This window comes from Hemiscyllium ocellatum, chromosome 7, assembly GCF_020745735.1.
Source record: "Hemiscyllium ocellatum isolate sHemOce1 chromosome 7, sHemOce1.pat.X.cur, whole genome shotgun sequence".
NCBI classification, from domain to species: Eukaryota; Metazoa; Chordata; class Chondrichthyes; order Orectolobiformes; family Hemiscylliidae; genus Hemiscyllium; species Hemiscyllium ocellatum.
This window is the reverse complement of record NC_083407.1, coordinates 49,313,002-49,329,029: the sequence shown is the minus strand read 5'-3', so window position 1 is coordinate 49,329,029 and position 16,028 is coordinate 49,313,002. Positions and strand designations below refer to the sequence as shown.

The 16,028-nt window shown below is 38.6% G+C and overlaps 1 protein-coding gene across 2 annotated transcripts in view; it reads right to left on the bottom strand.

Moving 5' to 3' along the window:
• Window positions 1-8,905: 8,905 nt before the first annotated feature.
• The window catches only part of csrnp3 (cysteine-serine-rich nuclear protein 3), a 232,307-nt gene continuing 225,184 nt past the window's right edge, over window positions 8,906-16,028 (bottom strand). For both annotated transcript variants that reach the window (XM_060827868.1, XM_060827869.1), the window contains 2 exons: window positions 11,216-11,512; window positions 8,906-10,053 (listed from right to left, as the gene is read on the bottom strand). In XM_060827868.1, coding sequence (XP_060683851.1) covers window positions 8,965-10,053; window positions 11,216-11,512 — 1,386 coding nt within the window. In that variant the 3' untranslated portion in view covers window positions 8,906-8,964. The remainder of the gene's footprint in view (window positions 10,054-11,215; window positions 11,513-16,028) is intronic.

Sequence of the window (16,028 nt, the reverse complement as noted above, 5' to 3'; positions counted from 1 at the left end):
AGATACGGTGTATGCGTAGGGCTTGTCCATAGGGAATGGCTGTTTTAATATGTTTTGGGTGGAAGCTGGAGAAGTGTAGCATTGTGAGGTTGTCTGTGGGTTTGCGGTAGAGTGTGGTACTGAGGTGTCCGTCCTTGATGGAGACGCACGTGTCCAAGAATGAGACAAACAGTCGAGAGTAGTCCATGGTGAGTTTGATGGTGGGATGAAACTTGTTGATGTCACTGTGTAGTTTTATCAGTGACTCCTCGCCATGGGTCCAGAGGAAGAAAATGTCATCAATGTACCTGGTGTACAATGTTGGTTGGAGATCCTGCATAGAGAAGAAATCCTGTTCGAACTTGTGCATAAACATGTTGGCATATTGGTGTGCAAATTTGGTCCCCATGGCTGTTCCTTGTGTCTGGATGAAGAATTAGTTGTCAAAGCTAAAGACATTATGATCGAGGATGAAGCGGATGATTTGTAGGATGGTGTTTGGAGACTGGCAGTTGTTGGTGTTGAGTACTGAGGCTGTTGCCACGATGCCATACTTGTGGGGGATGCTGGTGTAGAGTGCAGAAATGTCCATTGTGACGAGGAACGTTCCCGGTTCGACTGGTCCATGGGTGCTGAGTTTCTGTAAGAAATCCGTAGCGTCGCGACAGAAGCTGGAGGTCCCCTGTACAATAGGTTTCAAGATGCCTTCCACATAGCCAGAGAGATTCTCACGGAGGGTCCCATTGCCCGACACGATGGGACGTCCTGGTGTGTTGGCTTTGTGTATCTTTGGAAGATAGTAGAAGTTGCAGGCAAGGATGCCCAGAGGCATGGTACATTGGCAAAACAGAGCAAAGGCTACGACAACGGATGAATGGGCACCGCACAACAATCAACAGACAGGAGGTTCCCTCCCAGTTGGGGAACACTTCAGTGGTCCAGGACATTCAGCCTCTGACCTTCGGGTGACCATCCTCCAAGGTGGACTTCGGGACAGGCAGCAGAGGAAAGTGGCCGAGCAGAGGCTGATAGCTAAGTTCGGTACCCATAGGGAGGGCCGCAACCGGGAACTTGGGTTCATGTCACATTACAGGTGATCACTATTGCACTACACACACACACACACGGACATAGGTACACAGACACCCACACACACCCCCACACTCTCACATGCACCCCTCACAGACTTAAGACACTCTGCACTCACTACACACACACACACACAACCCCCACCCCAGACAGACACACACATACAGACAGACAAAGATCCACATGCGCACACACATTTTGTGGGGTGAATTTGTACTTGCAGAGTTACATTGCACTTTGCTCAAAAACTGCAAACGTTCATGTAGAACTCTGAGCTCAAAAACTGCATGAATTTATGTAAAACTCTTATCTCACTTTTTAGATTAGAATCAATCTAAACATCAGGTCATAGACGGAGAACACAGGGGGCTAACACCTTCAACATATTGTCTAGCTATCACCATTTTTAACAGCTAATCCGAGAATGCAACTTTAAAAAAAAAGCTTTTGTGATTTACACATGAAAGAAGTGAAACTATCACTGTATTCTAACAGATGAAAGGCTTAACAGACAATCAATTTTTCAATGTATAATTTCAGTTACATCACACTGCAAATTTTTGCTATAAATTCTGTGTTACGATCAAGCCCTCCACAATCACCCGATGAAGGAGCATCGCTCCGAATGCTAGTGTGCTTCCAATTAAACCTGTTGGACTATAACCTGGTGTTGTGAGATTTTTAACTTTGTACACCTCAGTCCAACACCGGCATCTCCAAATCATGACTACATCAGAAATAAGTTCTGTATATGAAAATCATTTGAGCAGGACAGGTGTATGGCTCAAATCAGTATTCTTTACTTGAATGTGGCTGCAAGCCATCACGACTGGGAACTAAATATACTCATTTCTTAAGTCCTCCGTAAGGATCAAGATATATGTTGGCATAGGAGGAAAAGTAGACATAGTGATAAGGAAGAAACTACTTCAGTGAGAAGCAGAAATAAGATCTTTTATACGTAGAATAAAGACATGGAAAAATATCATGAGTAGTGATGCAAACTGTGTACAGGCCATTGTTTGTAATTACGTAGTGACTGCTTACATAAATGCTGAGATTAAACCAGTATTCACAGCAAAAGGAGAATGAGATATTTGCAGAATTTTATGCTTTGCCCAGAGTCAAGTTTGGTACCAGGCACAATTTCAGTTGGGAGTATGGTAACAGGAGGGCCTGTGTTCAGCTTTTCTACTGTTATTTAATGAGGACCTTAGGAGATACCTAATTCTCACTTAATGGCCTCATCCTACTCCCACACATATTAACCCAGCAGCAGCCTGCAGGGGTCTGACCATACAGGACAAGCAACAAACCAACCAGTGCAGAGTTGATTGCCATCTCCCATCGTCCTGTGGTGTTGGATGGGACGGGGGTCTCGTGTTAAAGGCATTCCTGACCATGGGACACAGTACGAGAAAGGTGGTTCCTTTTGAAAGCCACTCTTCTGTCCTTGCTGCTGTGTGCACTCACCTACTGACTGGGATCCAGCAACAAGATTGGACCTTGAGTGTACATTCTGCCAGCAACATCTACTGTTATTTCAGTCAATAAGGCTGCTGGACTCTTGACAAAAATCCAGCCAGACAAGGTACTGTATGGTCTCACTATTCACTACTTTTAACAACTGAGATGATGGAAAAGGGAGCTACATATCCTAGTTTGCCCAAGATATTTTTTAAAAAAAAAGGTAGTATTGCAAGTTATTTAGATGGAAGCAGGGAATTTACCATATTATATACTCTACCATATTATGAATTTTTTTGATTATTTTTCAAGGTTAAATTTATGAGGTCGAATATTTTTGAGAGGCTGAAATTCATGTCTGTCAAAATTGATACAATATCAATAGCAGAAGCCCAACTGATCTCTAAAGGAATATAACAAAAACAATGAATTATGGTAATTCTGAAAAGCTGAAGTGGGACGTGACGGCCAGCACACTGATTCAAATGTTGAGCTGTTATCTGAGAAGAACTAAGGTTGACTTTTGCACGAGATACATGGAACATTCCAGATTATTTGACCAAAAATAGGGTGTTGACTTTTACATGAGATCGACTATTACTCAAGTACATATGGTATTTTTATTTTTATCCTGTATACTGGAGTAGATATGTGCTGGTGACTAGTGCAAACATGATGGCCCAAAGGGTCTTTTGCCATACTGTAAAACTCCACCCCCCCCCCGCTGCTGATTCAGAAAGCCATGAGTGAGGGGGGGGGGGGGGGGAAGGGAGAGGGAGATGAAACAAAATAGAACGGAATTCACTATCTGAAATTGTTGCTTCATGTTTGGATCACGGGTTAGAAATAAAAATATTGACATCAATTTTTTAATTCTTTCCTTTTAACCTAAAACATATCGATTACTTTTATAAAATAAGTAGTTCGACAGTGGAGGTCCAAATAGAATTGTGCTCTTGGTTAAAAAAAAATTAATCCTGTATGTAATGTACAGAGAGTAATCATAAAGACTGATGGAGAGCTATACAATCTCTGTTTGCATTCTCTGGCATAGAGAATGTGAATGGATGATTTGGTCAAAGTTTCCAAGAATCAAAAGGAACTGATAGAGAAACTCTATCCATTGGATAAAGACACAAAGTGTAAAAGTAAGGCATTTCAGTACTGAAGGCCTCTATGCATAAAGAATTGCTAGAGTTTGGAAATCCCTTCCACAATAAGCACATGATTAGGAAAGGTTTGAAGGGATATGAGCCACATGCAAGCAAATGGGACTATTTTACTTTGGTCTAACCAGTCCACACTGACCATGATCCCAAAGGGTGTGTTTCCATGCTACATGACTGTGAATCTGTAAAACATAATTGATACCAAGACAGTTAGACCATTGTTAATTCTAGATTCAAGAACCAATAATCTCCTTAATGGAATCATAACTCGGCCCATTCTGTTCATGCCAATCATCAAGCACGTAATCTACTTTAGTCCCATTCTTTAGCGCTTAGTTTGTAGCCTTGCATGCTATGCTACTTAAACTGCTCATCTAAACAGATTTCAAATTTTATAATTACTCCTGCCTCTACCAAGATTTCAGGCAATGATTTCCAGAAAAACACCCAAAAGGTAAAAAAAACCCTGAGCTAAATCCCCTGCCTCTTATTTATGTTTACTTGTTAGTGACCCCTCTATCAAGGGAAATGTTTATTCCTAACTGTCCTATCTATGCCATTCATAATTTTGTACATCATAATCACATCTCCTCTCAGCCTTCGCAAAGCAACACTGCTGATCTCTTCTCTCATTGCAACTGAACACTCCAGCCCAGAAAGCATCCTGGTAAATTTCCTCTGCACCTTATGATCAGAACTGCGCACAGCACTCCAGATGTGACCTAATTAAAGTTACCTAACAGGTCCATCATATTATCCTGCTCTTGTATTTGATGCTTCACTAATAAAGGAAATTATTAAAGGCAGTAATATACCTTCTTAACCACTTTATTCACCTACCTTGTTGCCTTCCATGTCCTACCATTCATTATTTATTGCCAGTACAGAATAGGTTTGAAAGTACTGTATATGGCAAATAGACATGGTTTTAGTCACCTTTTAAGTATCACCTTCTTTCAATCAATACTAAGTTTATCTAATTAGACTTCTGTGAAACATCGAATTAATGTTCAGTGGAACATCTTTACATTTGTGTGTTTGGTGTTACAAATGCTGAGGATGAACAATGAGACTCATTTCTGTTTACAAATGATTGATTCTGAAAATTGAATAAAGAAAGCACTACTTGGCAATGATGAAAATTCAATCAGTACTGTATTTTGGCCTCATTTCTACAGCAATGTGGAATAATTAAAACACAGAATTTCACATTCTGACCATCTATAAGCAACAACTGTATGTGCAAAGAAGGCAAAGAAGTTTAGTAACAATAGATTGTCCAGTTTTACAGACCCCAAAAATGCAAGTTAATCAGACAAATGCTAACCTGCTCCTCTCAATAGCTGGAATACAAACAAGCAGACATCAGAAAACCAAAGCTCATATAATACATGTCAGCCTTAACAATTAGCACTAATATACGAGCAACAAAAAGATATTACAGTAAAATTTGAGAAAAAAGTTTGCAATATACTGTTGCAACAAACCACAATAAATACATCAAATGTTTGTATAATTATTCATAATAAATACTGCACAGATAAATACTACCAAGGGGACTTTGCTGTGAAAAGTCTTATTACAATATATAAGACCCAGGTTGAATGCAGTTATTGAGATTGTGTGGCTTCATAGCCTACCTTCCTCTTTTGGCACAACTAAGGTCACAGGTAGACTGTATAAATTCTTGCAATATCCACAGTTTTCAAAAATAGCAGTGCAAAGTATTGCCTGTACGATAAGATTTGAATAAGATAAATTACCTGTCAAATGTGAGTTGAGAAACTTCCAGTGTGTATTTCAATTCCTTTTTCAATGATGCTAAGTACTTTTCAAAATTTACAGCTAATGATACCACCAATCTGAAAAGTACTTGTCAATGTAAATTTGTAATGCAGACTTGGACCAAACCTTCCATTTCCTTTAACTATATTCATGACACAAGCAGTTTACTCAATTTTCTTCCCAAATAATTACATAACTATTTTTTATGAATGATAATGATCATTTGTACCATCACCAAAAAATAGATGTCTTTTTTGTATATCTTGTCTGTTACCTGATGGCATTTTCTCAATATTAGCAGCCTTAACATGCTATACCTGTTCAGGCCCAGTGGCTCAAGTATTTTCCACATGGTTTATGATATTAGATAAGGTTATTTAAAAAAAAATCCATTAAGACTACATGCATGGTCCCAGCAGTGGCCACTGCTCCTTGTGGCGCTGCTAAAACTGATAGCTATTGCATTGGCTGGCAGATCTCAGAGATAGGACTTTCTCCTGTAGTGTGGTTGGAAATATTGCCCCAAGTGAATTAGTGCCCATCCACATGTTAAATGATTGTACAGCAATCCAACTGGAAGGGCGGGGATGCTTGGTTTCCCACTGACTTCTTTGCCGCAGTGCAAGTATGTCAGGAGTCAGATGGGAACCCTGGCAAGACGAGGTTCTAACCAAAGGCATAATTTTCACCCTTATTACTATAAGGCAATATTATCAGATTTCTTCAGAGGAAATAAGGTATTTTGAATTAAATGCAAAAATTCACAGGCTTTTCACTTCAATGCATGCCATCATACTGAAAAATGAAACTTTATCTTTTGAAAAGTGCCAAACATTTTACTGTAGCTGGATTTTTTTTAAAGATTTGTTGGAAATACAGCAATACAGGGTACCTACATGAAGAACAATAAGCATTTTGTTAAAAAGTCATTTTCTTAATACTGTAGTTGTCCAACAAAGATAACTGCTGGAAAACCGTAATCTAAATTTTCAAACTCTTGAGAAGTCCAGCGGTTATCTCTGTATGATCAAAAAGTGGTAGAAGAGTACGCTGGATGTTAATGTTTCAATGAAGTATCTGCTGTTTTCTTTTAAATGGAAAACACTGCAGTTTCTTCAACAGTGAAAAAAAATGAAATTTAACCATCTTAATATCACAAATAGTAACATTTCTATTTGCTATTATAAATATTTGTAAATCTAGGTGTATGGATGCAGTACAACTACTTTAGGAAAAGAATTTTGCAATTCAAATTTTTAATGTACAGTTTAAATACTGTATAAACAAATAAAACCTACACTATTTTGGTCCCTGCAGTCACAAGTTGAAGAAAGTTGAGTGTGAAAGAAAAAATACTTTATATGTTTTATCTTTGCAAAGCTGTATAGAATGTAGATCTTTATAGTAATTATGGCCACTTTGGTAATCACTTAAACTCAACTTAAACCTAAAGTAAATATATTCAGCCTTCAGCAATTCATACACCTAATTTTAAGCAAATTTAACTTCAACTCTTACAGTATCTCTGATTGCAGTTCTGAACCAATATTTTCAATGGAGGTAGAGTGAATGATGTCGAATTGGGAGGTTGGTTTCAGAGTCTTTCCTTCATTGTTCCACAAGCATTTTGTATGCCCCAAGTAAATACTGTCCAAATGGGCAGTTATGATTTATATTCTATTTACATGACACAACTTAATTTTCAAGTAAATCAGTATAAATTCACACAAAATAGGCCACTAGGCTTTAAGTTACAGCTGTTAAATCTGTAATCATTACCATATCAATGAATTAGCAAAGAATGCCCAGTGTCCTACTCAAGTGTATGAAATGTGAGGCTTCAAATCATTATTTTTAAATAAAATTGCACTTGGACTTCCAAACCTTTCAATTTTATACTTGTTAAATTATAAATATGAAATGCAAACATTTATTCACTAACTTAACTGCTGCATAGGAGCAGAATATAAAGTTTAATGCATTTTGGGAAGTGAATATTCAACCAGGAAATAATATAGCATAACTTACACCTTCTGATTGCCGCCAAAAGATATCAGAAACTATTTAATGGAGCATTTAAATGAGATTCTGATAACTCATAACTTTTACTATGGTAGTTTGAATGTTTTTCACTATACATAAGCACATCCACACTCTAAAGTGGTATAGTGAGCCAAAGTAGCATTATCCTGGAATGTCTTTTAAAAGTCACCACTAGACTTCTACATGCTGGAAGGAATGCTATTGACAAATTCAATCTCACTGTTGTTGAGTTTCTGCATTATTCCATTTTGCCATTGCTTCATACAGTTAGAGGATATTCACAAGTGAACAAAAAAAAATCTCTCAGTATAGCGTTTCAATAAAGAAAATAAACTCAGGGCCTCAACAAAGTAGCCTGACAAAACAGAAATATTATAAAATAAATACTAAATTTTCACTGGATAAATGCACAGCACTTAGAAAGAACTCAACAATTGTTGTAGTAAAGATTTCACTTTAGTCTGCTTGATTGAATAAATATGTATTTCCTTTAGCTATTAGTGGTAACAAAAGTGGATTGTCTTTTCAGCCCCTCCATTTCCATGCGGTTGGAAGTATAGTTTTTTTTAAAATGGTAGTTTTTTTTCCCCTGTATATTCAATGTTGTCAGATGAGAGATAGCAACAAAGAAATCCTTATTCGTTACAATGGAACTAGTTCAATTGTACGTGCTATAGGTCAAAACACAACATCCTGTTCTAGGATAATTATTATAGCTGCAAGATACATCAGATGTTGGTTCCACAACTGAATAAAAACACAGCAAAGAGAAACTGCCCACTTACATCAAGCTCAAAGTATCACCTTAATTAAAAACAAAATCTTTTGCTGCTGGCCATGGATCGAATCATCAGTCTCCCATGTATACAGCTGCCAACAGGAATAATTAACATATACTTCACATAATTGCACACTAACAGGTATAAATAAATTCACAGATGACACAATAAAATTAGTTTCAATATTTTCACATAAAACAGCACGTAAGTTTTATCCACATGATTTGTTGAAAACTGGGACCTTAATTTAAATTTTTGAGAATATGTGATGCAGATTAAAAGCCAAGAGCAAAGCTTGTGATATAATTCTTCAATCTGGCTGGGTTGGTATCCTTCACCAGTAATGCTTGTTTAACAGTTAAATACTTTCATAAGTCATAACTAATCAGTGACTAAATGGCTTATACCAAATCACGCAATATCCATTGCAGTATTTCATAGCTGTGGATTAAGAATTGTATAAAGTCTGCTTCCAATCATATCTTGCAGTCTTTAAAGCATTGAATGTTAGTGGCATCAACTACCATTACTGACCAGTTAATCTAAAGATGGTGGTTGTTAAAAACATGTAAACTACTTAAAGTTACACTTCCTTCCATTCTGAATAACTGGTAAACTGTAGTAAAGAACAAAAAATGGAGTGACTGAGCACACTAAACAAACACAGTTTCCACTACTGATGTTTTGATAGTCTCTTCTAACAGTCCGTTGCCCTCTGGGAGGATGATGGTATTTTCCAGTACCTGCTTAGGTGCGTAAACATCCCCATTTGACGTAGCAACAAAATCATCTTGAACATGGTTATTTAAATAACTTTGAAGCTCTGCTGGAGTGTGGCTAGGCTGTTGCTCAGCATATAGACTGTTACACTGAGTATTATTTTCATGTGCTGAAGGACAACAAACTATAACAGAAGGTGTTGTTATGGGATAGTGAGGACTGGTAAAGCTTCCCTCTGGTTGATGTGCGTAGTCAATATATTGCTCTGCAGCTGAGCCATAAGGCACCAAAGAAAGTGCTTCATTCTCCTGACTCCTCTCTGTGTAGTTTGATGTTAAAGTGGCTTCTACACAGAAAGGCTCAATGCCACAATCTCTGGTAGCAGGTGTAGTGCTGGTGGTCGCAGTTGTGGTTGCAGTCGCAGTATTTCCTTCTATCTGATAATACAGTGTTGAAGAATTAGAGAAATATGATGCATCTTCTGATGGTGTGCTATCATGCGCAGATGTGCCATCAGCATAACATAATACCGAAGAAAGTGGAATAGCCTCAGTTTGTGTCACAACAGGGGCAGCCAATGCTTCAGTAAAGCTTTCAGCTTTGCTGTCTGGCTCTTCATCTGATTCACTGGCTGCCAAGCTCTGCACGCTCGAGTCTGTTATGCCACTGCATAAACTGCTCCCATCGTCATCCTCGTCCTCGTCATCTTCTCCTTGCCAGTCCAACTCCTCTGCTGACTGAAGGTGCATCACTGCTGTTTCAGGTTCATTTTCAATGTCAAAACTATCTGCAATAGAATATTCATGGGGCTGCTGGCTGTGTATCAGATGACTAGCATGAGCATTCATGTCTCCTGAGAAACCATTCTCCAACCCAAGCTGCTGCTGATTTTTCTCCAACTCCAGCTTCATTATTGTATGCAAAAAGTGTGTCCGTACCCGGATAGGGTTGAATTCAATCCTGCCTGCAGTATTGCTGCAGCCTTCTTTTGTGCATCCACATGGGAAAGACATACGGTCCACCTAGAAGAAACATGCACAGATCAGTTATTACACAAGCAAATGTAAATGGTGCATCCCAGATTATGGATACCAATTGAGTGCAAAGGTATCTGATAAACTGTACCAAATTCTGTTTATGGAGTCAGCTATTACGAGGAGGCATAGCTTTAAATTAAGGGGAGGTAGGTATAGGACAGATGTTAGGGGTAGATTCTTTACTCAGCGAGTCGTGAGTTCATGGAATGCCCTGCCAGTAGCAGTGGTGGACTCTCCCTCTTTATGGGCATTTAAATGGACATTGGATAGGCATATGGAGGATAGTGAACTAGTGTAGGTTAGGTGGGCTTGGGTCGGCGCAACATCGAGGGCCAAAGGGCCTGTACTGCGCTGTATTTTTCTATGTTCCAAGTCACACTTTTTTTTGTTATTATTTATTGGCATGGAACACAATGTTTCCCCAGGAAATAAATATTCAAATATCCTTCTTTGTATATTACTAACAAAAACAGACCATTTGTAAGTCACCATTGAGTAAGAAAGAACACCCTTCGGCACGGTGGTACAGTGGTTAGCACTGCTGCCTCACAGCGCCAGGGACCTGGGTTCAATTCCCGCCTCAGGCGACTGACTGTGTGGAGTTTGCACATTCTCCCCGTGTCTGTGTGGGTTTCCTCCGGGTGCTCCGGTTTCCTCCCACAGTCCAAAGATGTGCGGGTCAGGTGAATTGGCAATGCTCAATTGCCCGTAGTGTTAGGTAAGGGGTATGGGTGGGTTGCGCTTCGGCGGGTCGGTGTGGACTTGTTGGGCCGAAGGGTCTGTTTCCACACTGTAGGGAATCTAAAAAAAAACATTGTGCATAACACATAAAAAGATCCTAGGACCAAAAAAAGGTCATTTGAAAAATATGTTGAGGGGGCAGCAATGTCAATTATTTCTGCATTATCTTATATACAGTAATTCCACAACTTCAGGCCAAATAGTGTTGATAGCATGAGCATTACACTAAAATACTCTCTCCTGTCCTTTTGCAGCAAGTTACAAAATAAAGTGGTTCCTATCTCCTGTCCTGTCACATCAGCTCCTTCAAGTTGAATCACAACAAAATATGTCAAGAAATGAGACATGGGAAAAATACACTTGCAACTAAATTAAGTCCAGGGTTCATATAAATGGCACAAATTACCTGGCACTTAATCCCTGCTTGACTACAAGCACAAAGCTCAGGATCACAGTATATTCGACAATCACAGCCACAATCCTCTCTGGATACACGAATTGCACGAAGTTCATGTTTCTCTTCTCCATCGATTTTTTTAACCCCTGAAGCCCGTAATAAGGCTCTTCTCTTTTTGGTTGGCAATGGTTGTAAGAAGAAATAGTCATCAACTTCCGTATTATCTAGATCAATATCATCATCAGAAATATCATCTAAAGTCAGCGTATTGGCTTCCTCAGATTCTACTGTACCATTTTTTGTTAGCTGCAAAAATAAAGCATGATCTACATTAATGTCTAGTCAATACTTCTCTAAAATACAATTTTCAAGTGAAGTTTTATAGTTTGCATAAACAGCATTATGAAAAGACCAGTATTTACATTTTAATATACATTTTATCAAATTTTCAAGCAATAATTATTCAATACAATAAACTCTGGAGACATTTATTTTAACAAATCAGTCTTCATGTTGGAGAAGAAAATTAGTTTATTTAAATAAAAAAGGCACAAGGATTATTTCTCATCTTTTAAGTAGCAAACAAAGTAATTGTGTGTCAGGGAGAACACAATGCAGCTTCACCAGGAAGGTGTCTGATATGAAGAATATAATACAAATGAAAATCTTGTGGATTATCTAATTGTAAATCATAGGACACAAAAAAGATTATTTTTAAAACATTATCAAACAATGAGCTTGAGCAGATAAAAAAAAAGTTTTCAGTGCTAAATATGCCAAACTCAAAATGGAAATACAACAGAAGGTGCCAGAAACCTTGTCATAGATAGATGTTATGGAATTCATTTCTAGATTTAGTCGTTGGAGCAGAAAATGTGTTAACATTAGAGATAAAATTGGATAGGTGAAGGATAACTGTTGTTATAGGCAAAAATCCAGTTTCTACATTGTGTTTTTTTGATAACATGTTCAGATAGGATTCAGAATATTGCAACTACGCATTTGTTTGATATCACTTTGTGTAAAGACAATGAATCCCAAAGTTTCAAGCACTTCTGTTAGGGTGGTATCCTATCAAGATAAACAATGAAAATGTTATCTTTAAAATAACATTAGGTTTCAAGGAATCATAAGCCATTTTGTGAACCAAATTCATGATCAGAAAATACTGACAATGACCTATCAACTGGTATGACTCATGCCTTTTCATTCAAACAAAGACATGCTTTGAATACTTCACAAAAGGTAGATGAGCAATACTTTTGATAACTGTAAGCAATTCTGTTTAAAAGTTCACTCAATTTATATTTTCCATTCTGATCTATTAATGGCTGCCCCATGTATCAGGATGACCTGACTCAGTGCTCAATTATGTAATGCTTTTCGAATATTTCAGCAGTTGAGGGAAGAACATAATACAGCATTTCAGCCAAAACTACATTTTGCTACATTTGTTTTTGACATTATTAACTGACTTCCCAGTATTTTTTTAATCTCTTTGCGATGTAAAAAAATTGCCTGATGGCAGCAATGTACATTAACATTACATTTTATTGTGGCTCACTGTTAAACTCAGAACACAGTTGAATATTAATTTAGTATTTCCAATACTGAATGCACCATTTCTCAAAATACATGCCATACAAATTAAATATATTTGCTAAGCTACCAATATAATAAGCAAAAACAGAAATTGCTGGGAAAAACTCAACAGGTCTGGCAGCATCTGTGGAGAGAAAGCAGTGTTACTATTAGGGGTCCAGTGACCATTCTTGAAACTATCCTCTGATTTTCAATATCACAAGCAATTGCTATCACACCTGCAAAGCTTCCAAACTTTGAGGCTACCACATTGACTAATGACAATTTTTTTTTAAAAAAGTAGTTAACAGCAAAATCTAGGAAGTTGAAATCATTACAAAATATTAATATTTGGGATTTACCACCTCCTAAGTTTTAGTTGTGATATTTATAATCCATGATTTAGCATCTTCAGTCTCCTCCTCCTCCTAGGCATGCTAACGTTTGCTCATTTCCAGGACTAGAACAATTGGCTTCTGATATTTTTTATTTTAATATGAAGACCAGGTAGAAGAGTTTGCTTCACAAATTGTTTGCAAAACTTAAACAATTGCAGGTTTTCTGCAATCCACTTTAGAGCTTGTATATGGACACTTAATAAAAAGACATAAAATGAATTGGAGCACATCCAAAACTTCCTTTTTAATTCATTTGCAGGATGTTGGCATCAATGGCTGGGTCAACGTCCACTGCTTACCCCTAGTTGCCCTTGAGAAGGTGGTGGTGAGCTGCCTTTTTGCAGTCCACATGCCACTGGAGAGGTAATTCCAGGATTTTGACCAAGCAGCACTGAAGGAATGGCAACATATTACCAAGTCTGGATGGGAAGATGGGGAGTGAAAATTTGAGATATTGGCATTTCCATGTATCTGCTGTCCTTATTCTTTGAGATGGAAATGGTTGTGGATTTGGAAGGTGCTCTATGAGGAGCCTTGGTAAATTGCTGCAGTGCATCTTATGTATGGCACATACAGCTGCGACTGAACATGTGTGGTGGAGTGACTGTTTATGAATGTGGTGCCAATCAAGCAAGCTCCTTTGTACTGGATAGTGTCAAACTTCTTGTGTTGTTGGAACTGCACTCATCAAGGCAAGTGGGAAGTATTCTAATACACTTCTCATTTGTGCTTTCAAAGACAGGCAGTGAGTCACTTGCTGCGGTATTCCTTGCCTCTAACCTGTTCTTGTAATCACTTCATTTATATGGTAAATCCAATTCAGTTTTGGCTTAATGGTAACTCCCAGGATATTAATAGTGGAGGATTCAGTGACACTGAATTTCAAGGGGCAATGGCTAGGTTGTCTCTTATTGGAGATGATTCAGTGCCTGACATTTGGGTGGCATGAATGTTATGTGTCACTTGTCAGCCAAGCCTGGATGCTGTCCAGATCTTGTTGCATTTGAACACATACTGCTTCAGTATCTGGGGAGTCGCATTTGGTGCTGAACATTGTGTAATCATCAGCAAACATCCCATGTCTGATCTTATGATGAAGGGAAGGTCATCGATGAAGCAGCTGAAGATGTTTGGGTGGAGGGCGCTACTCTGATGAACCCCTGCAGAGATGTCTTGTAGTGAAGATGACTGACCTCCAACAACCACAACCCCCTTCCTATGTGCCAGGCATGACTCCAGCCATTGGAGAATTTTCCTCCTATACCCAGTGCCTCCATTTTTGCTAAAATTCCTTGATACCACATTCATTTAAATGCAGCCTCGATATCAAGGGGCTGGCACTCCCACCTCATCTCTGGAATTCAGCTCTTTTATCCATATTTGAACCAATGCTGCAGTGAGGTCAGGAGCTGAGTGGCCCTGGCAGAACCCAAACTGGCTGTCACTGAGCAGATGCTGCTTGATAGCACTGTTGATGACATCTTCCAACACTTTACTATTGATCAAGAGTAGACTAATGGGGTGGTTATTGACTGGGTTAGATTGGTTCTTTTTTTTGTGTACAGGACACACCTTGGCAAGTTTCCAAATTGTTGGGGAGATGCCAGTATTGTTACCGTATTTGAACAGCTTGGCTAGGGGAGTGCCAAGTTCTGAAGCATAAGTGTCCAGTCCTATTGCAGGCATGTTATACAGGCCCATCGCTTTTGCAACTTCCAGTACGTACAACCTTTTCTTGATATCATGTGGAGTGAATCAAGTTAACTGAAGGCTGACATCTGTGACGCTGGGGTGCACTGGATGATGCTGAGTTGGATTATCCATTCAGCACTTCTAGCTGAAGATTGGTATGAATCCTTCAGCCTCATCTTTGTACGTGTTGATCTTATCTCTCATTGAAGGAGGGTATATTTGTGGAGCATCCTCCAGTGAGTTGTTTAATTGTCCACCACCTTTCATGACTGGAGGTTGTGGGATTGCACAGTTTAGACCTGATCCATTGGTTTTGGACTCCCTTAGCTCTGTTTATCATTTCTGCTTATGCTATTTGGAATATAAGCAGTGCTGCTTTCTAGTTTTACTGCGTGAATACTGCGTGTTAGATATGCCTGCTGCTGCTCTTGCCGTTTTGCACTCTCTATTGAATCAAGGTTGATCCCCTCATAGGTTGGGAATGGTAGAGACATGAGGTTGTAGATAAGGTTGTAGAATTCTGCTGATGTTCTAGAGCACCTAACAGGTGGATGACTTTGAGTTGTCAGATCTGTTTGAAATCTGCAGATGATATTATGTTACAGTCAGATCAATGCAAATTAATTTTACTTTCACCAGTGCTGTGATTAGTCAATTGTCTGCAGCAAAGGATAACAGTTAAGTCCCTACTAAGAGTAAAACCTGTTTTCTTTTCAGTTCAATGTATAAAAATGTACCTAATTTGGAATTTGCTGAGGTTATTTCAATGTTTAAACAAAGGGAGACATCAATCAACTAGTTACATTTTATAACAATCTAGCAGCTGTTGTAGCCATGTTTCCTGGTGCACTAATTTATGAAGTTTGCCAAATTCAGTTCACAATTTATTCCCTCCTTACCAACACTGAAAAACTACTGACAGCACGTGGACTGCAGACGTTCAAGATGACAGCTCACCACCACTTTCTCAAGGGAAGTTAGGGATGGGCAATAAATGCCAGCAATGGCCATTTCCATGAGTGAATAGAGAAAAAGAAATATATGTTTTTGAGTTCTGATCTAGAACCATAATCAATCATTCAACTACAATGACCTGCATCCACTATCACCATCCCACCTATCCTTACCAACCCCCACCCTCACCCCTCAAT